Raw genomic sequence first — 23,150 nt, 5'->3', positions numbered from 1 at the left:
CGTGTACGACCAAGCAGATGAAAATGGCGACAAGGTAACATGGGTTTACCAAAATAAGTATCCTCACACAAGATTTCAAGCTCATTTTGAGCGTCTGTGTGATCATGAGTTCTTTCAGACAGACGAACGTGCAGGAAGACGGCGGACTGTGTGTACACCAGATTTGGATGGCTGCGTATGGCCCTGGTTGTGTTTGCACCCTAAAACAAAACAAATAAACTAGATTTGGTGGACCGGGTTGTACAGGATACTGAGACAGACCCTAATACAAGTTTCAGACAAGTCGCCTGCCAACATGGAATAAGCCATAGTACGGTTTTTGTATTCTGCAGGAGAATGCACGCATCCTGCGGAGACCACTTTGAACATCTGTTGTGACGTGGATACGATGCAACTCTGTACTGTGTTCCAGGACGGTATGTTGTCGTTGTACAAACACCGTACACTTCTGGACGCATTTTCAGAAGACCTGTTTTCCTCCATTTGCAGTTAAGAATACGTTCCTGCAGTTTGTAGGTTTCATTAACGTTCAGCCAGTAGTTAAAAAGTAGTTGTTAAAAATATTCGCAACAGGAATACAGCAGATGTTGAAAGTTACGTGGATCGATAAAATAAGAAATGAGGATGTTTTTCGTAGATTCGTTCAAGGAAAGGAATATGTGGGACAGGATAAGTGTTAAGACGTCAGTGATGATTAAAAGTAATAGAGAGGTAGTGTAAATCTGAAATTTTATTAACAAAATACAACAAAATAAGAAAATTAACAAAAAAACGGTACAAAAGTATAAAAAGTGTGTGTGTGTTGTGTCGTGCGGTCAGTGCAGCCAGCTCAGTTGACGGGCGTCAGGGTGAACTGCTGGCCGGACGCCTCGTCGACGACGCGCCCGGTGGCCACGTCCAGCACCAGGCGAGGTTCGCCGGCGCTTTTCTTGACGCGGGCCTCGGAGGCGGTGGGGGCGGCGGGGGCGGCAGCGGCGTCGGACTGCCTCTTGGCCGTCACCTTGTGGTGGGCGCCGGGCGCCGCCTTGTACTCGGGGACGGGCTCGCTGTAGCCACCCTGCCGCAACACCAAACAGGTCGTGAGCCCACCGGCAGCTTTCAGCCTGCTCTTCTATTTGTATCTAAACACGTTATCATCTGCCATCTCACTAACAATGTCTTTATCTGAATGTGTTCACTTTTCCTTGAGCCGTACAAGAGGGGTGTGTGGGTCAAAGAGGGCAATACATTTGCAGCTTACAATAACTCTCTACAAGTTACATTAACTTATCGATGTGTAGAGATAAAGCCAACTTTGGCAAAGTCTGTGTTTCATCGAAGCACTCATCTGGTGGCCGCTCGAACGCCTTGAGTGTGTCAGATGGCCCGCACTGCGGACAATGGTGTTGGTAACGGAAACTGTCATTATTGTTGCGCATATGACGAAAGGATTTCAGCCTACCTCTCGTTTGACAGAAGGCTGAAAACGTTGCGTTTCCTCGCGATACTAACTTGCAGCAACTAAATATTCATTCTAGTTGTTTCGCAAATAACACATGACGCGATGATGCGGAACCGTGTATATTTCGCAGGCCATCTCTTTTATTCGAGTTAAAGGTAAAGTGAATCTAAAGCCACAATTTGACCGAATTACAGTTGCAGGTTTATGCTTAAGTCGTGATCGCGGAATCTGTACTTAAAGAACGGCCAACTAGGACCTCAATGTGTGTTCAACCTTTACCGATGTCCTTACTCGGATGTTCTTTCTTTAGAATACCTGGCGTCATCTCTTTCCGTGTAATTTTTCGATGATTTTGAACTTCTATTCAAAACTAGTTTTGTGCGGTTTCTACCTCAGCGACTTGTGGTCACAAACTCTGTTCCTTCAGCTATTTGTCGCGAATAGTTATATTGAAGTCTGCAAACCGCGCCCCATTGGTTTTGCTATTCATTTTCATTTCACAGCATCGGATGACAGATGAAGAACGTCACATGTTGAGAGTTTTAACGATGCAACAGGGGACCAAGATGTGTTGGGATTGACAAAACATTAATAATGACGAACGTATAGATCTCAACCTGTGCGGCGCCACTTCATACCTCCCATTATTTCCTCCGTCACCAAACTTTCTAAGATACTCATGTAGTTTTGCTACCGGAGGTACTCAAGTAGTGTGCTATGCACTGCCCGATTCGTAGTACGGAGTTATACCACACAGTTTAGTCGATTTAATACACCTTAGAATAGCAAAATAGAAGCAAATAAACAGTACTTACATCACCGCCGTCATCACCGCCATCCTCGTGCTGGAAAAGGAGGAAAAGAGATTGTGTCTTAGAAGTTTTAGTACTAAATTCAAAGATCTGAAGTAGTGAGAAATATGAATAATGGCTGTGAAAAAAAAGCAACACATATTTTACGCTAGTTAATTCAACAATAGGTTAGATAAATAGGGAAATAATTTCATTCACTGTCAGGTCTAACGTCTAGTCCATGGTGATATTAAACACACAATATAATTGAACCAAAAAAGAGCATTCACCATTGAAAAAGAATCTCTTTTGTATAAAGTTGTTCAGTCTGTAAATCATATGCAGCCAGTAAACAATTTATCTTGACGATACCCATGTCTATAATGGGCTGGCTTGCATTTCAGTCTCGAAAGTATGTTCCACAAACTGCACTTCAGCACAATTATTCTTGTTAGCATATTACGTTGTTCGACTTAAGCAAAAAAACTAACGAAACATGGTGCAGTCTGGCTGCTGCACGACTTGTGTAACGCCGTCGTCTGTCATATCACTGCACAGGGGTCTTCGGAATTTGTGGTTTCACAGTGTGGGCTGATTCATGGAGAGGATGTCCGATATCCAAGTACAAGGGAACTCCCGGACACAGTGTGGAAGGGAAACACCGTCTCGATCATCTATTCGGGCATGGTATATGTCATTTATGGCAACTAGCAGTATTCTACATAAAAATTAGCTGGGTCGTCCATCTGTTTCAGACGCCAACGCGTAAAAGGTGCACAGATATTTGCAAGAAGTCCGACAAAATTAGTATGTTGACACCAGAGAAATGCCACGATCAACAGTGCAGAAAATCTTGCGTAGATGACTACATCTTTATATCTACATGGTGCTGCTTGTTTGTCAAACAGACAGACAGTGCGAACAGTTTGCGATGGATATTCCAGCAAAGGTTGACACAAACAATGACTTTTAGGAACGGATTTGTTTCCCTGATGATGCAGTGAGTCAATGTATTCGGCAAACTGGACCAATATAACTTTCATATACGGGTATCAGAGTGTCCTCACGTTACGGGTGAAATGGAAAGAGGCAGTTCCTAAGTCAAAATGTGGTGCAAGATTGGTCCATTATTTTCCAAAGAATCCGCTGTCAACAGTGATGATAACTTGTACATGTTACAAGGGTTTGTTGTGTCACAATTGGAACACCTGCAACCTTACGTCATATATCATCAAGATGGGCCGCTATCTTACTGTTCTTGAAAAGTCCACCACTTTCCGGATGAGAAGTTTCCGGATGGGGAGGCTAGACGAGATTGTCCGATTCAGTGCTCAGCTCAGACCACTGGTCCTCTTCGTACGAAGTTTCGTATAGGATCAGGTGTACCGTACCAAGGAGACACACCTACTGGGCGTGAAGACGCGCATTCGCAATACTTCTGAGCATACCGCCGGGGAATTCCTAGAGAGTGCATGGAGAGAAATTAAACACCGACTAGACGTTGACCGTGTTACCAGGGGAGACCACAATGACGTGTATAAATGAGAAAACAAAACGGTAGAGTTAACTTCTCTCATGTTGAAAAGGAGTTGCTATTATCTAGTAAGGTTTTAAAGTTCTTGAAATATAAAGCTTTAAAGATAATTTATGAACACACATTATAACTGCACCTAAAGTCATTGCGGGGTCTTCCATACACAGTAATTACATGGTAGGTTTGTCAGCTCTTCCACTGCGACCAGAATAGTTGTATAGACCAATGACTGGACTTAATTTCGTTTTACGAGCCTACATACTGAGTGGGGGTACTCACGTGTCCAGCGTGGTTGTAGTCCCAGTAGTGCTCTCCGTAGCCTCCATGCTTGTCTCCCCAGCGAGCCTGGAAAAGTGACGTGACATCCTGCGTTAGCAACGAGTTCCAGACACATCTGCTAGAATGCATCTCTAACAGTGATATAAAAGTGTTCAGTACAATATTCACGAACTGTGTGTTATGAATATCATCCGACACAACTTAAGATAATATTAATCTGTGAGTATTTTTTATTAATATTTCTGCCATGCCATGTCTGCCCTCCAGAGAAGTGCAGTGCCGTGCTGTTAATGTAACTTGCAAGCCAGGCGTGAGCCAGCGCTGTTGTTTTCAGCAGCCGTAGACATGCTCAAGAGCAGCCGCCACGGGCGAAGGTGGGACCATGCAGTGCCAAGTTTGTGTGAGGTGTAACAGTCTTCAGCATTCCAAGAGTTATATACTCATAAGGTAAAACGCGTCTTCTCGTATTCGTTTCTCCCCCATTCGTACACGTTAGTGGTAGGTATGCAGTTCGTGCAGGGCAGTTCAAAATGAATATTACGATTACAAACAGATGTACCTACTGCATGCATAGCGACACGTCAACAAGAATTACAGACTACTTAAAAGAAACGTCAAAATTTCGATTGTTGCGCAAGCGCAGTGAATTGGAAGCAGGGGGACCGCGCGGTGATGCATAAATGAAAAGTTCTGTGTCATTGGCACAACCCGCGCAGAAGACATCCTGCGTGTTTCAGTTTAATAACTGTCATTCAGTCATCACACTTCAGAAAAGACTGCAATACAGTCAAGGACTTCCAGATGGCAACAAAATCCAATGTTTGAAGAGACAGATTGTTTGTGCGAAGGAAAAAGTACTGGCTGGCTACGTGTACTACAACAAAACGATCAAAGAATTGGCCTTTAGCTGGAACATTGTCCACGAAAATCGATGCAGTCATCAAGTAGGCAGCTACAGATGCCACAAACAACAGTTTGGCGCTTTGTCAAAATGAAGCTGAATACGATATAGCACGTTATTCAGATTTTACAGGGACTGAAAGAAGTCAGAAGTACCAATTATACTTCGGTAATGCTGGAAGCCATGGGGGAAGAAACGTCTTATTTGTAGCGGTGAGGCCACTTTGCACCTAAGTGACAAGGTGCACCAGTACAATATTCGGAGAACCTTTCACGCTTAACTGAACATTAACAACACACATCCAATGTCAATATATTCTGTGCGATGTCAGCATAAAAACTGAATGCTCCAGTTTTCTTCGTTGAGCTAATTGTTTCAACAAACATTTATCTGGACATAATTAATGGCTGATGCCTCAGCTTGATTCGGATTCAACGAGTAATGTCTTTCGAAGAGTTGGAGCACCTCACATTTGGACATGGAGATTGGCACATTGCGAAATCAGCATCTTCCAACCCCGTCCGATTGGTCGTTCTGAGCAGGACGACGCTATTGGCCACCTAAATCTCGAAGCCTGACTATCGATTTGATTCTATGAGATTGTGTGGAAGATCTTATGTATATGCCTGCTTAGCCTCCTTCAAAATGCTCATTTCTAACTTGTTCACGTCGCTGTCTCCACGTACGCTTCAGAACCTATGCCGTGATATGGATTACCGCTTAGATATCGTCCGTGCGACCAAGGGGAGTCTTATAGGAAACCTATGCCTTATGTTTAAAAAAATCCTCTGTAATTTTTATCGATTTAGCGTCATGCTATAGTATTGTGTAATCATTATATTCATTCTGAATTGTCTGCATATTAGCAACACATTTTTTAGTTTCAAGTTAGCCGTGTGTAAAGAGATAAGCTGCTATAAAAGAAACTGTATGGGAAAAAGAACATTCAGGCTTATAGGGACAAAGTTCGGTAGACTACTCCTGTCAGGAAAAGAACAAAACTCAGCCACATCAGCCCCTATTTCAGTGGTTAATGTTGTTTTTCTTACTGGTATCTCCTTACTTTGGTTATGCAGAGAATTTAATAGAAACTCTAAGTAAGTGGTGCATCAGTGTGGTCTAAAAACAGGAACTGTATTATATAATTCTCATTAAAACTGGTACTGCCTCTATCACCTGCAATATGTATGAATTGCACCTTCTAGTAATGATTGCCTCGACAAATCCCATTTTCCCATTACACTTCATCACTGATTGCCTCGACAAATCCCATTTTCCCATTACATTTCTTCACTGATGAAGTGATCTTTGTTAGGGATGCCATCATCAACGAATACAACAATCACGATGTATGTTCTGCAACAAATGATCATGAATAAACTGAGCTTCAGCAGTAGCAACGGCAGTGTCAATGTTTTGACAGATATTATTGTAAAGTGCTTGCGTGAACTAGTGGTTCTCCCAAAAGAAATTAACGAACTGAAGTACTCAAAGTTTTTGGGGAACATTGTTCTTCTTCTAGCGTAGGATGTGCACTTGGTGTTGCGGCAGGTGGTGTTACTTTCGAATTGTTTATAGACAATACATTAGCTATATATCCCCCTTAGAAGGTTGTACATGTGTGAACAAGGTTCTCTGTGACGCTATCTGGAGGCATTTGGAATACCGGAACCAATGAGGCAAACGACTTCCCAAAGAATGTACGCTAGAAGTACAAGGCACGGAAGGCATTCCAATTAAAGTTAATAGCGCTATTTTGTATTGTGATTGGACCATTACAGACTAACGTGTCATTTACGGACAAAATGTGGTATAAGTCGTTTTGTCCCTTGTCCAGTCAGGAGAATGCACAAAGTTTGTCCCTGTAGTTTATATTCAAATGGTATTTTCTCTTCTGGAAATGTGGGACCGCAGTCTTGATTTGTCACAGGTGTTGAGTAAAGTGAATGGAGAAACAGATAAAATGTGCTAGAGCAATGTTGGTGAGGAAAACTGGATGAATTAATAGTAACAGATAAAATGTGCTAGAGCAATGTTGGTGAGGAAAACTGGATGAATTAATAGTAACTACACATATCAATTCACGCTGAGAAACGTAATAATGGCTGTATGAGAACGCTTGATATTCTGGAAAGTGATACAGAAACCACGCAATGCTTTGAGATTAGGCTCAAGTAGCGATTTGCAAATGCCAGGCTCCCTCTCTCACGATCTCGTCTCAGATGCCCTTGCGCCATCGTGTGGTGCAATGGATAAGCAAATCGTGTAACCTTCCTCATAAGAAACAAACGCTAAGATCGTTTCGACCACGAGAGTGGCGGCATCTTCAGAGGAGGCGTGAGGGAGGCAGCCCGGCGGTGCGCCTGCGCCTTACTTTGGTCTTGAAGTGTCCGGCGTGCGGCAGAGCCTTCTCGTAGCGCTCCTGGAAGTGGTGCTCGTTTCCTCGGCGGTAACCGAATTCGTAGTGGTCGTGCTCCGGGTTATGCTGGTACCTGCGCGACAGCGGACAAAGCCGTTACCCCAGCAAGCACAAGCTCTCACACACACAGACAGAAATGGTCAGTCGGTGCAAATGCAGGAAAGTCACGTGCGCGCGGGGCTGTCATACGTCCTGGTGTGACAGTGGAAGAAGTCAAGCGGGCCGCGCTGGCTGAGGTCACGCGGAGCCAGCGTTCAGCAAGCTAAGCCGTTGAGTAGCTGACGAGTCAGTGCAGAGGCAGGAAACGTAAGCAGGTGTCCTCAGAGTGATAGCAGAAGACGCTCGCTTTAGTCTAAAACTAAAGCACTCAAGTGTTGGGAAAAGTGGTCAATGAAAAGGAGAGCAATGCTTCGCGTCGTGCAGCCGTTGAGGTAGTATCGCTGGCCAAGCTGAAGACAGTGGCTGGCAGGATGCTTGGGGACCGCATACACAAATAGAGAAAACATACAAAAGTATGCCGTAAGCTGGGAAAAAGACTCGTGTCCTCATGCTTAGATGGAGGCAGCGCTCAAACTCTGTCGAAAAATGAAGCAAAAGAAGTCTGGAGTAGAGCCGAAGCTAGCGAAATGGCTGAAGGAATACGTGAGCATTTCCACTCAGAGCGATTGTCCAGCGTAATCTGTATTGGGAACTGTTGGAAAGGAAGGAAGGGCGATGGGTAACAACTGGGGCACCAGTGTTGTTGAATAACACAAGCGTAGGTTGTCGGCCCTGAGCCTGTTGAAGGAGCGATCCCCGGTAGTCACCTAAAATAATTTAGCGAAACCACTCACTCCTTTGATGTGAAGCCTCTCAACATCCATGTTTGGAGCCGTTCTGACGATACCTAACTGGTCCATCACTTGCCTGCTCCCGCTATAACCCTTCGTCTTTTCAGGTAAAAAATCCGCTAATTGTGTCGGATGGGGGTTTCACGTATTCTGAGTTTTAAAACAGAGGCCCAACAGCGATTATAGTATAAGAGCGTGAATATTCGATTCGTAACCACTCAAGTTTAGTAATATGACTCCAATGTACAACTACGAACATGTCATACTTTCCTGATGTAGTCCACCGTCAGGTTTCGGTACTGGACAACTAAATCCCTTTGGAAAGGCTGGAGATTTCATAAATTAACTGTGTACTTCTCATACAGTCGTATTGAATCTCAAGTGTCGACCAACCTTTGATATGAAGCTATATTTCCAGAGAACCTATGTATTCTAATCTATAGTGGTTTTATTATACCTTTAGTTTAGTGCCAGGTGAATGTTCTAATGCATCGAGTAAATCTTTTCGCAAAGGTGGCAACATGTACGACTGTTAGTATGAAAGACAGAGATAGGGAAGGAAGTAAGAATGTCCTTACAGTCTGCCGTTACATTCGGTAGTTAAATTCTGCATTAATACTTCAGCATGCAAACTCTTCCTACCACCAGTTCTTTTATAAGAGAGAAATGAACATTCCCAATCTACCATTGTTCATGCTCCCTAAACCGAACTCAAATGTATCGCAAAAGAGTGTTCCCTATTTGCTTCAGACATTTGGCTGTGAATGATTTGTTTCACTAATCTCGCTACCGTGAGATATTCTCATCGAGAAACCGGGGGAGGGAAAGGGAGACAGTGTCACCGTTCTCAAGCTGTTCCGGCAGTGCGAAAACCAGCTCCGAAAGCAAAGAAGTCTGTACCGAGCGAGCGCTCAGACTGAATCCTGCGGGAACAGAGAGAAAGAGAAGAAAGGCAGCACCGGAAGGAGTGGCTGGAAGCAGATGAGAGATAAGAGGAGTTTTCGGTGAGGACCTGTCCCTGGTGCCTGTGGTTCTGGAAGTCCCTGCGCTCGAAGCGCTGCTCCCAGCGTTCGGGGTCCTCGCACACGTGGCCGTACTCCATCTGCAGTGGCCCGTACAGCAGCATGTAGAAGTCCCTGCGGCACACCACAACATACACCATTCTCTCTCAGCTCTCACTGCATCAGCCCTTCTCGCCGTCCGCCAGTTGCGCGCACTTCAGAGTCGTGCGCCGTGCAAGTGTGAGCCCGCTCAGCCCGTGGCTCGCAGCCTGACCCGCGCAGTACAATAGGCCAGCCCAGCTGGCTCGGTTACTGCGCAGCTGGGCGCAAACCACCAGACCAACACAGCCGAGCTGACGCACCTCGCTGTCCAGTTGCTTTGCCAGTATGCGCGCAGAAAAAAAAAATGGCTACTCGTTGGACCAACCTGTCGCCTCTACTGCTCTATGTTCTGCGTCCGTTTGTAGAAGCCCTGTATTTATCTTCTATTACTGTTACATCGACCAACCATGCAGGAAGGGTTCGCAATGGTTTTAATGAACATTCCATTTATCATGTTCCACTCTAACACCAATTTATCGATATTTTTTACCTCCAGTCAGGTACAGTATATAGACACAAGAAGAGTGTTGTTGTTGTTGTGTTGTCCAGTTCGAAAACCCTCTGCAGTATTCTATCCTGTGCAAGCCTCTCCACCTCTGATTAACTAGTGCAAGCTACATCCATTTGAGCCTGTTTACTGAAGTCAGTCTTGGTTCTCCAACTACATTTTTTACTCTCCACACTTCACTCCATTATCAAATTGACAGTTCCTTGATGTCTCAGAATGTGTCCCATCAGTTACTCTGTTCTTTTAGTCACGTTCATTCCCCCCCCCCCCCCAATTTTAAAGAGTATCTTCTCATTATCTGGCTGATCTACCCATTAGCATTATCTATCAACATCTTCTATTCTTTTCTTATCTAAACTATTTGTCATTTACATTTGACTTTCATGTAAGGCTACACTCCAGACAACTACCTTCCGAAAACAATTCCTAGCATATAAATTTATATCCGATGTTAACAAATTTCTAATATTCAGGAACATCTGTCTTTCTATTCCCTGTCGCCTTTTAATATCCTCTCTAAGTCTACCATCATCAGTTATTTTCGTGCTCAGATAGCAAACCTCATCTACTATTTCTAGTGTCTCATTCCCTCTTAAATGCCTGACCAAATTCGACTACATTACGCTACCTTCGTTTCGTTTTTGCTGTTCATCTTACGTCCTCTTTTCAAGATACTATCCATTCCGTTCAGCTGACCTTCCAAGTCCTTTACCGTCCCTGATAAAATTACAATGTCACCAGCAAATCTCAAAATTTTATTTCATCTTCCAGAACTGTATTTTCCTTTTCCAAATTTCTCCCGAATTCCTTCATCGCTTGCTCAGTTTACAGATTGAATAACATTGGGGATAGGTTACGACCCTATCGAACTCCCTTCTTATTACTGATTCCCTTTTGCGTCGTTTGACTTTACAACTCCAGTTTCTATACAAGTTGCACATGACCTTTCGTTGGGTGTTTTTTACACCTGCCATCTTCTAAACTGCAAAGGGTGAAAGAGGACGTATGTGACCACAATAACACTCACAAAATATCTTTACTTTTGACAGATTTTGCTAATTACACCCCATAATTTTCAAACAGTGCAAACGAATTAAACAACCGTATGTTCACGTATTTCATGGAACTACATACTTGTAAGCTGGAGTCACCTATAGTCACAATGTATAAATCTATTGACACAAAGTAGAAATTATTTAGTACACCTCAGATTATAATTTTTTATCCCCGTTCGTTTTAGGATGTTGCAGACATACTACCCAAGGCACACTGTAGCACAGACGACAGGTTGGAGCATTGAATCTGTAAGCAAAGGGCCTGTCTCCGTGGCATGGCAGCCTGGCCTGCTATAACAGCCCGGCGCCGTTGTCGCAGCTGGCAGCAGTCAGTTGCCTTGGTGGGTCTTGCGGGCTAGCCCGTGGCCCGTACAGGCCCGAGCGCGAGAAGCAGGATAGCCGCGCAGAAATATACACCGTGCATGACTCTAATGCTGATCCAAAAACTCAGTCGTACCATCTGTGGAAAGCTGCACTCTGGATAAAAGTAAATTAAATGCAGGAGAGATGTAGAGAATATATGGTATTCACAAATGTCGTAACAGGTTAACTTAGTCAAGTCGTTTCGACCGATGTTGAGCAGCTTAGGCGTGCACAATAACATGGGATAAAAAGCGGCGATATCCATCACACCTGAAAAAGTCAAAAACAATACACCACAATTGAAAACGGAAAACAAAATAATTTCAGTCCCACTAAAATCCCTCTGATCAAGTTATATCTTAAAATAAGCCAGTGTACTGACTTTTATTGCACCTGGCCTTTATTAGCTTGATACTGTATACTAACTACCGTTTATTTGCAATTTATGGCCAGTGAAATCTTCAGTCGGTAGCTCTGTGAGCTAGGACATGAGCTGGAGAAAATGGACTGCATAAACAAGGGTCGGAAGAAAGCCTCAGTGAGAAATATTCGTAATACTAACTCCCCCGCCCCCCTCTCCCCCCAATCTCTCAAACCCTGGTTCGTGAATGATGGAAGGGGGCAAAATCCAAGAAGAATATTGAGAATTTTACACACAGTAACACATGATATAAGAAGAATACGAGACATAAGTTTTTCCTTCTGGTACGAGCAGTTCGTGTTTCGCTCTGAATAACCCAGGGAATATTCTTTTTTTTTTTTTAAGAAAAAGTGTCAGATATTCTATGTAATCACTGAATTCCTGCAATTAGAACTGAGAGGTAAATCGCTGAATTCTCTAGTCGATTTGGAGCTTCTCTGCGCTCAAAACTAGAACAGATTACATTCCAAAAAATTTCTGCTGTTTAGCTATATTACAGAGTTTGAAACATTTTAGAATTTAGCGCAACTTTTATAACCTGAATAATGCAAGCCACATATCGGAGAAACATTTACGACTTCTTTGGTAAGACATTGCAATATTTAAAAAGGGGACAGAAGATGTACGTAAAAAACAATTTATTTCAAAGTCACGTTTCCCTAATGTTTTCCTGACGTTAAAGAGTGTTGTTTTAAGGTATTGTTAATTAGATCTTGCGATTAGGCTTAAGTGACAGGTGACCATGAACATATTCTGTCGTTACGTTAAATGGACCCCGTCATGTAATTTTACCGAATCAAGTATAGTGAAATTGTGGAAAAAATTGTAGCGGTAATAGTTGCATTCTTAGTGAAATGTGGAGTTTGAATTTTAAAGAAATCTGAAGTATGGACAGGTAACTTATGTACTGTGAAATAATGTTACCAACATTAAAACACGGGTTCTATTATTACTGTTTTCGTCTTATGTAACCGCCTTAAGAATCATATCTAAGTACGACATGCTGAAATTGCTCTCATTGTAGGTCGTGTTAGTTCTTACACCTTCAGTGTCCTCTGAATAACATTGTTAATGTCTAAAACTGGATTGGTGCATGCTTACAATTTACCTACTTCAAAAATGGTTCAAATGGCTCTGAGCACTATGGGACTTAACATCTGTGGTCATCAGTCCCCTAGAACTTAGAACTACTTAAGCCTAACTAACCTAAGGACATCACACACATCCATGCCCGAGGCAGGATTCGAACCAGCGACCGTAGCAGTCACGCGGTTCCAGACTGAAGCACCTATAACCGCACGGCCACACCGGCCGGCATTTACCTACTTCCCATGACTTTTAGTATCAAATATAAATTGTGGTCTGACACACAAACTAATGCTTTAGTTAACAACGTTCGACTTAAATAATCGCATATTCATGGAAACGCGGTATACAGTGTGTCATTTAGGCGTTATACTACGATCTGATGCTTTTTCAATGCATGTTACAATATCCTAGCTCTAGTATGACGTTTCACTTAAAGCAGCGGGTTGGATATTGAGATTTATGATTTCCTCGTAGCAGTCCAAATTTATGTAGTACCCACTGAATTTGTATTACTCATTTCCGGGATGACTGCAAGCGAGACAATAATTTTATAACACCGAGAGCATTTGCGTTTCTACGAAAGTTACTTGGCCCGTTTTACAGTATCGGTATTCTGTTAAAATGAGGTTTCTAAAAGAGTTGCAGCCAAATAACTCCGCTTATGGTCGAGTGGTTAGTGTAGCTGCGTCTGTCCCAGAAGCCTCGGGCTCCATTCCCAGCTGGGTTGGACATTTTCTCCGCTCGGACATGGGGTATTGTGCTGTCCCTATCACCATTCGCCAACATCGACACGCATAAAATTGAAAGACTAGCATTTGTCGGCCTAACTGCCACAGGCTGGATCTCCTAGACAACAGTTCAATCTGATTACGTCATTGCATCTAGTAAGTGTTGTTATTTCTAAAGCAAGAGAGATCTCAGTGCCATGAAATCAGTGAAATGACAGTCCGACGACACGGAGTGCACGGTATAGCGTGCCCCGTAGAGTACTAATATAGATAAGATGCGAATGCAGTAACAGTTCACTGTATTAGTTTCGTCAGGGAGAATTTCTTATTGCGTTTTTTTCTGATTTTCTCGGCGTGACTGATTAATGACGTGCATTTGAGCGTACAGTTGTTGCTTTCATTACTTATATACACAATATTTTGACAACTGACTCATTTCCTCCGAGCTTGTTGATTAGCACCCAGTCAGCGAGTACGCATAGCAGCACAGATCGGAACGTCTGGGTCAGTCGTCAAAATATGTTGCATAAATGGAACAGAAAACTCTTCATTCACTTCCGTCCCTTCCCCCCTCTCCCCCCCCCCCCCAAAAAAAAAGGGAACCATTAGAAATTAATATTGTTCATGGATGAAATTATGTATATCTTGTTAAGAGGAGTGTGTCTAAAATAGTGGTGCCAACTTACTGGAAGTATTTTCCGTGTCCACCGACGCCGCCCCCGCCGAAGCCGGTCTCTGCGGCGTTGTGGTCGTTCTCGGAGTCCACCACTGCGGCTGCAATCACAGAAACAGGGGGGGTCAGGGGGGCACTGGGAGCAGCAAGGGGGGAACTGTAAGTCGGGGCTTGGCTTGCAGATGGCGCTCACCTTTGGTGTGGATCTGCTTGGCCACCCGCTTGCCGGCTCCCTCCTCCATCTTGGCGAGCACGCACGGCAGAACGGCTGCGCAGCACAACACCAGCGCCACCTGTACACAGACAACTCTGTATACTCATGAACTGTACCATATCTCGTACAGCGCTTATGTAAAGAATTACACAGAAATTGTAACGCTAGAAACTGTAACGAAATGCGGATAGATATGCAGAGGACTGAGCTTGGTGTAGGGACTGGAAATTGACTCTTAACGTAAATATAACATATTGCACGTAAACAGGCAGAAAGATGCGTAACTGTACGATTGCACGAGTGCAGAACAATCATTGGAAGCAGTCACATCCATAAAATATCCAGCATTATGCGTATATAGAGATTCGAACTGGAAAAAATACATGAAACTAATCGCAGGTGAGGCATATCCCAGACATTCGTTGAAAGAATCCTCAGGAAATATAGTCCACTCACAAAGGAGGCAGCTTACAAAACCCTCGTTCGACCAAGAGTTCAATACTGCTAGATAGGATTGAAGGGAGAAATAGAGAAGATCGAAAGAAGAGCAGGGCATTTCGTTACAGGTTCATATAGTAAGCGAGAAAGCGTCACTTAGATGCTCAACCAAGTCCAATGGCAGACGGTGTAACACAGGCGTTCCTCATCACGCTATGGTTTAAAGTTAAAATTCTGAGACAAACATACGTTTCTATAAAAGTCGACCAATATATTACTTTCTCCTACGTATATCTCATGAAAAGCTCTTGAACGTAAAACTACACAGTTTCTAGCTCACACAGTGTCTTACAAGCTTTCGCAAATGGAACAGGAAATGGGTAAAATGACAGGGCTACACAAAGCACCCTCCACCACATACGATAAGGTGGCTTGTGGAGTATAGATGTAGATGTAATGAGAAGCGCAGCTAAGGTAAGACTGCAAACCTTGTCACTGTTGTGCTCAATAACAGCGACCTTGTTATCAACTGACCTGTTAATAATTGCTTCGTCACACCTACCAGTAGAATAAATGGTAAGCTTTTGAAAAGTACAATAAAGGCAGTAGAAGTAAATACTTCCTAAAGGACTGAATAGAAGAATCAATCTTAGTATATCAATGAATACTCTACAAGCTGGTCTCATTGTTAATGATTTTGTTCGCTGGCTGTCTCGACAGTTCGTACAGAGGGACAGTAGCAGTGTCAGCTTTCGATGGGGTACAGAACTTCCTGATTAACGCAGGTACAGTCGCTAGGTACAGAAGTAATATCCGGCGTTCCCCAAGGAAGTGTTATAGGCCCTCTATTGTTCCTGATCTCTATTAACGACATAGGAGACAATGTGAGTAGCCGTCTTACATTGTTTGCAGATAGTGCTGTTATTTACCGTCTTGTAAAGTCATCAGATGATCAAAACGACTTGCAAAATGTTGTAGATAATACTTCTGTATGGTGCGAAGAGTGACAATTGACCCTGAATAAAGAAAAGTGTGAAGTTATTCACACGAGTACTAAAAGAAATCAGCTAAATTTCAATTACACGATAAGTCACACAAATCTAAAGGCCGAAAATTCAGCTAAATACTTAGGGATTACAATTACAAATAACCTAAATTGGAACGATCACATCGATAATATTGTAAGTAGAGCAAACCAAAGACTGCGATTCATTAGCAGAACACTTAGAAGGTGCAACGGGTACTAAAGAGACTGCTTACACCACGCTTGTCCGCCCTACTCTGAAGTATTCCTGTGCGGTGTGGGATCCGCATCAGGTGGGACTGACGGATGACATCGATAAAGTACAAAGAAGGGCAGCTCGTTTTATACTATCGTGAAATAGGGGAGATAGTGGCACAGACATGATACGTGAATTGGAGTGGCAATCATTAAAACAAAGGCATTTTTCGTTGCGTCGGGATCTTCTCATGAAATTTCAATCAGCAGTTTTCTCCTCCGATTGCGAAAACATTCTGTTGGTATGCACCTACATAGGAAGAAATGATCAACACGATGAAATAAGATAAATCAGGGCTCGCACAGAAAAATTTAAGTGCTCGTTTTCCCCGCGTGCCGTTCGAGAGTGGAACGGTAGAGAGAGAGCTTTAAGGTGGTTCATTGAACCCTCGGCCAGGCACATTATTGTGAATAGTAATCACGTAGATGTAGACGCTCTTATAGAGTGACAAAGAAACGAAATAAGTAAGGAACTAATATAGAAATAACTTGAACTATATTTACGGGTGACTGGAGGCACCGAATCCGTCGTAATTTTTACTACACTATTAGCCCTGAACGAGCACACATCACGTTGATATAATCAGAAGAGGTTTTTTCGACACGGCAACTAACCATAGCATGTTTGCTACGTTTGACGTTATTTCACTTTGGAAATGCCGATGGAGCCACGGCACACTTTGAGGCACACTTTGCCTCTAGGTTAGCATAAAGAAAACAGCTGCCTTTAAGTGATATAAACTGGTTTAACACCGACGAATTTGCGTCAAAAGTTGTATTATTTTACACTATAAGACCGGACAAACATTTTTAGGAATTCTTCTAAAATTTACGGAATATATGCGCACATATATTTAGGCCTGATGAGAAATATGGAGCTGAATAGAACCTGCCGCATGAAATCGAAATTAGTATCATACATTGCAGGTGTGAAACTTGGCGAATCACCCTGAGGGGGATAATGTAGTATGCCTCTATGCAAAAAACTGGTTTTTCTTACATTTTGAGTTCAGAAAAATTATTTGCGCAATTTACTAAAACTGACGGTATTATGTTACGGATATTTCGGTTCGATGAGAAATGTGAAGCAGTTGAAAATAATTCGCGGTATGAAATCACGATCAGTTACAAATATTTGCAGATATGAGACTCGGTGAACGGAGCTGTGGCGAGCGGTTTACCTGCATGGTCCTCCGGAGAACGCTCATGTTGACCACAGTGGGGCGGGCAGAGCACTGGATGGCCTGTCAGCAGCGCCCGGAGGCTTTTATACGGCGCCTCGCCGCGCAAGAACGGCGATGCCGCGCTCCAGTGGAGGCGGCCGGCAAAAAGTTCGGGGCCGTAGCAGCAGGAGCAGCAGTACAGCCAGGCCGGGACAGCCCGCGGGCCAGGTTTACCGATACGTCATACACATCGATATTTTAAAAACACGTGTTGACAATATCGATGCATCGATTTCGATGTATGCGATGCATCGACTTTGTGTACTTACTTCCTATATGTTTTTGTCTCTTAACTCAGATCTTTGACGTAATTAATTACGTTACGATCGTATATATTACTAATGAAGATAAATAATGACGAATTAAGATAACTAATGAGGAATACCTGAATGTTGTTTTGTTTGCTGATGACATCGTTATTACTCAAAAGAATGAAGATGATCAAAATCAATATACCAGCTCAACGAAATGTGCAAGAGTTCAACTTTAAAATTTCAAGTAATAAAACGAAAATAATAGTATTTCGAGGAAAATATCCAGCCAAATCAAAACTTGTTTTGGATGATTCAGTTTTAGAACAAGTGTCTCAAATCTCTTATTTACACTGTACTGTAAGTTTTGATTTTGACTCTGATACTGAAAATTAAATACACAAATTCCAAACTGTCTGTGGTACCATTACCAGAACATTGAGCCTTTAAGTACAAAAAGAGACCATCGTGAAATTCTATAACATAATTGCGGTGTCAGTGTTATCCTATGGAAGCGAAAGCTGGATTACCAAGAAAACACGAAAATAAAACTGAAACAGCAGAGATGAAGTTTCTAAGAAATACGCAGCCCGGCATAAGAATATACATGATTAGAAATGAAGATGTTACAACGAAATTGAACATTTTCAATATAAATGAAAACATTCAAAAATATCATGAAGATTGGAGGCAACACTTAATGATAACGGCAGGTCACAAAATTCCCCAGAAAATCCTGAACTACAAGCCGACTGGGAAAAAGAGATACTTGAAGGTTCGAAAAAAATGGGATTGATTTTGTTTGTGAGTCGGAGCAGGCTACAGCCTACTCCTTGAAAGGAAGATGGTGGTCATGATTATTATTATTATTATTATTGATAATTATTATTTTTTATTAATAGTGCTTATTATTTTTATTTTGTTTCTTATGTAATAACTGATCAGCGTCCTTATTAATGCCTCCATTATGTTATCGTTGTTATTAATGTTACCATTATTATTTCTATTATTACTGCCAATCACTATTTCTATTAATAATGAAAATATTATTATTTAAAGCATGTAATTTTTTGTACTGTATATGTTGTTCCGGGTCAGATGTAATAGAGGGCAGTAAGCTCCTAATCTTGTCAGCCTAATAAGCAATAAATATAATAAATGAATAAAATCTACTTCAAATCTTTGTCTGGATATATAACAGAAACAACTGGGCACTCTGTACGCCATGAAGTCAACAAAAAATATTTCAGTGAATGTACATCATATCGTCAAGTGGTGTTTTCATTATGTGAAGATATCATGTGCACTCACTGAAGTGTTTGGGTTGTCTTCATGGTGTTTGAAATGTGTAAGTGTTTTAATTATATAGGGTGGTCAGAAACGGTCTGAAAAACCCGAATGGGTGTTGCAATCGAAAATGTGCTGAGAAATAATTGTTAAAAAACAACTTCAATACGTTCCGACTTTTCCGAGTTCTTTAGTACTGAAATTAGCTAATCAGTTGGCCGCGCGAGCAAATTCAAGCAGTCTGCCAGAAATAAGTGTCACCAAACGTTTTCTTCGTTTGATTTCCTCAAACGGAAGGAACATCATTTTTGCTCACCTATCTTAAATTTATCATTCCCGGAAAAGGCACATTTTAACCGGCAATGAACATTTGAACAAATGACAACTTTCGGTGTATATCTTTTCGAAGCGATATATGTTTAAGCAATCGTAACTTAATAAATGATTATGCAAACATTTAGAAAGGTCACATACTTCCAGTTGATAAAATGTCTATTTTTAAAAAGTTAACTCAAATCGTTTTCGTCACCTAATAGGGTATCGTTCATAAATTAGTACACCAAAAGCATAAAAGTAACAGATCTGAATACAGGTTCTCCGATGAATTATCGGTTTATCTGAGAACTCTTGCAAGAAGAAGAATTGAAAATCTGTTGAAAATGTCGAAAGATCATGTAATACAATTTCCAAAATGGTATATTTATATACCTATTTTACATTGACCAGCATATTTACTCTGTTACCAATAAAATTTCTTAGACTGTGCAAGTTTTGAATCAGGAACTAAGTGGACTGAAGGGCAATATATTGCGTAAAATTTTATTTTCTCGAACCATAGAAAATAAATATTGGAATTTACGGAATTTACGGAAAACTTTACCTTTCTGGCAAATTTCTTGGGGATTTATAATAATAGATTTTGCACATTATGAAAGTTTTTTTCATCTTTAGTCATATCCAAACCATATCCGTACTGAACATCACAAATAAATCACTGTATTCGAAACATCGATGTATCTTTCTACAGACGACATAACTTCGATGCCACCATATGATATACTTAGTCTATAAAAACGCTGACGTATTTTCTTAATATACTAGAGCGTGCTGAAAAATAAGGCCTCCGAATTTTTTATTCTATTCTCAATATCGGATGAGTTCTTACACGTCAAGCATGCTACTCAATCGACTTCCTCGCTTCGCCGATGCAAGTTGCAACGCTTTGCCGTTAGAGTGCTCAAAATTGCAGCGTGTAACGTGGCGGTGTGTAACGTAACTATGTCGGTGCGTGAGAAACAGCGTTATTTAATCCCTCAGAAAACCGAAGCACGAATTTGAAGAGGTCGTTCACACATGGAGCACACTCTCTTTCAGCATCACAACGCTAGATGACACGCGAGTGCCGCGACCTCTGCAACGGTCCGACGCCTTGGGTTCATTGTCCTTCACACCGTCCAGACTTGGCCCCATCCGGTTTTCATATGTTTCCAGAAATTAAACAACACCTTCGAGGACTTCGCTTACATATTGAAGAAGGAATTCAAGCAAATGTGAAGTTGTAAATCCATAACAAAGTCAAACATTCTACAGTGGCGGTATCAAGAAACTTATATCTCGCTGGGAGAAACATGTGAGTCACGAGAGTGACTATGTTGAATAATAAATATGTAGATATGAAGAATAAATATGCAGAACGTTAGTAAGGTTTATTTTATTTAAAAAGTTTTAAGAGTTTTCACAAAAAAATTCGGATTTTCAGCACGTCCTCGTACATTTCTAAAGAGGACGCCAAACATTGGTTGCTACTTGCATTCTCTCCGTGTCCTCCAGCCACTCATAAGTACTGCACTTCAGAGAGTTTTCGTTTTGGCTTCGAATCTATTATTAGTCTGGGAAAATTCGTAGCACCCTGTGTGACCCAGAAATGTTATACGTATAGCTGTACTAGAAAAGTAGAAAAACGTTGTATATCTTTGCAACTAATAAACATTTTCTCCAGCCTGCAAGCTGTCGATATTGCCCCAAGTATCTTGGTAATGTCAATAGCCTGAGGGGATAATAACATCAGTTTGAAATACAGATAGAATGTAATTCCTGTTCTGAGAAAGTAACAGTTTTATTGTCTTTACATGTGTTGTAATACATACATAGCATGTTTATCGAAAACAGCGCTCAATTTGGAAAAAAATAGTTTACTGAAACCTAGAACTCTGTTTACATTCCTTGTTAATGCTTTTATTAAGCTTATTTTAGGATTTCTCTTTTAAACACTAGAAACCTAGTCTTCTCGTCATTTTGGTAATTTTACCGGAATTTGGTTTAAGGGATAGTTTTTTTGTCACGTTCATAGACAACTCTCCATAATTCAGACAGATAAATGCCGCAGAATAATTGCACCATTGTTGTCACACAACTGACTATTTTTGTTCTTGTTCAGGAATAAAAACATTTTTCCCAAGCAAAATTTATTGTCTGAATTTAATTTTTAGAATGTTCAGCTCCTTTGATAGGCGGTTCAGTGCCCTCCCTGATTTCACAAAACTTAATGCCTTTTTCACGGTTTCTTCAGTCCATTTTCTTGTTGTTGTTCTCGCCATCTGAAATTAGATTACTTCAGCAGAAACTACTTTCCTTTCTGAAGTTTAGAGCGTGGGGAAATATCGACAACCGTATCGACATTGCACATTAGTTGTCTTTATATTATCCCACCCACACATCGTGGCAGAGACAGTCTTCAATGGATTTGCTAATGCACGAAAAGCTACAAATCCCATTCAGAAAGACTGCTATATCTTTACATTATGGTTCTGCCGTGACAAAAGTATTGAAATGCTTACCTCATTTTAAGCATAAACCAAAAATGCTATCCAAATTCAACAAAAAGACTGACCTCTAAGGAAACTCGTTGCCTCTGTACCTTAATTATTACATCAACTGCTATGCAGCAGCACTCTCCTCCAGACCAAAGCGCTACTCAACTGAGAAGATGAGTATGTCGACATCTGGTACGTCGATCTTCCACTGTACACTGTACAGTGCCTTGCGAAGTGTATAGTATACATGTAGATATAGATGTACACACATCCAAAAAAGTTTTGCATCCTCCGATTCCCAGAACTCCTGAAGATAGACGTTGACTGTGGATATTGTATCACAGTCACAGTCCCGTTGACTGTTCAGATATGTCACTAAAATCGCCCAAAGATGTAAACACAAAATGTGCTAACTACATGGATGCAGGTGCACAACACCACGGAGTGGAGCCGTGCATTAAGATTTGTACAGCTAATGAAGAAAGTCGCTGTACATTTTGGAATTAAAAGATCTCCCTACCAAGCAATGTTTGGCTGCCCTCCTAAACATGGTTTGTCTTCAACAAGTTTACCTCCTAAACCATTTATGCACGTTCACTCTGAGGATGAACTTTAAAATATAATTCATCGAGTGAGTGTTAGCAGTGAGACAGGGATTGAAATGTTACAGGATAATGATCACAGTAAATCTACATTACTAGAGGATAATATACCGTCAGGAACAGAGGTTGAGAACCGAGAGAAAGGAAGTATTCCTAACAATAATGACTGTTGCCTGACTGATTTAGACGAGTCAACTTGTGCTATTAAAAAACACAGAATTGAAGCATACAAGTGCTTAGAAGAACAATCGCAAAGAATGCAGCAGTGTTCAGATCTCTGCTTTCAAACAGTGGAAAATGGCTGTACTTTGAGAGTTCCAGTTCCCGACTTCCATAGAGGAAGAGGAGATGCTGGATCGATCTTGGCTGTCACCCTCGAGACGACGGCCAATGGCTTATACCAAATCGGGACGAGAGATGGTATGCTGAGCCAACTATACACATGTTGGGGTGGTTTGGAATTTGGTATGTGGTGTTTAAGATGTGGTGTGTGATGATTTGTGTTGTGCATGATGTGATTTAGTTTGTGGTGTATGGTGTAATTTGTGGTTTAGTGTGGTATATATGAGTAGTATGATGTGTGATGGGGTGTAAATTGTGGTGAGTGTGATGTATCATGTAGAGCGTGTAGTTTTGGGTGGCTTATGGGTGGCATGTTGCTAGGTGTGTCAAGTGTGGTTTGTGGTGCAAGTGTGTGTGGTGGAGTGCTGTGCATAACATTTGGGTTGTGTGGTATATGTAATGTGTCATTTACAGTGAGTTGTGGGTGGTGTGTCATGTGGTCGTTTGTGTGGTCCAAATTGTGTAGAGTGAGAGTGAGAGTGAGTGTGGTAAGTTGATGTCATGGTGTCCAGTGTAATTTGGTGTGGTGAGTGGCTCAGTGTCATAGCGAGTGGTGTGGTTTGTTT

General features: G+C 41.7%; 1 protein-coding gene across 2 annotated transcripts; it reads right to left on the bottom strand.

The window, feature by feature from the left end:
* Nucleotides 1-715: 715 nt before the first annotated feature.
* Nucleotides 716-17,302, bottom strand: LOC126100981 (uncharacterized). 2 transcript variants are annotated; one of them, XM_049911645.1, is made up of 7 exons: nucleotides 17,248-17,302; nucleotides 14,329-14,428; nucleotides 14,149-14,236; nucleotides 9,208-9,331; nucleotides 4,046-4,111; nucleotides 2,257-2,286; nucleotides 716-1,057 (listed from the first exon to the last, which is right to left on the bottom strand). In XM_049911645.1, the coding sequence occupies exons 1-7, from the start codon at nucleotides 17,272-17,274 to the stop codon at nucleotides 830-832; spliced, it is 663 nt and encodes a 220-aa protein (XP_049767602.1). In that variant the 5' UTR covers nucleotides 17,275-17,302; the 3' UTR covers nucleotides 716-829. The 2 variants fall into 2 exon arrangements, with proteins under 2 accessions (XP_049767602.1, XP_049767603.1); XM_049911646.1 differs by lacking the exon at nucleotides 9,208-9,331 and adding an exon at nucleotides 7,321-7,438.
* Nucleotides 17,303-23,150: the final 5,848 nt, after the last annotated feature.

The sequence above is a fragment of the Schistocerca cancellata genome, chromosome 9 (genome assembly GCF_023864275.1).
Source record: "Schistocerca cancellata isolate TAMUIC-IGC-003103 chromosome 9, iqSchCanc2.1, whole genome shotgun sequence".
Taxonomy (NCBI): Eukaryota; Metazoa; Arthropoda; class Insecta; order Orthoptera; family Acrididae; genus Schistocerca; species Schistocerca cancellata.
This window is presented reverse-complemented; position numbering and strand designations above follow the sequence as displayed.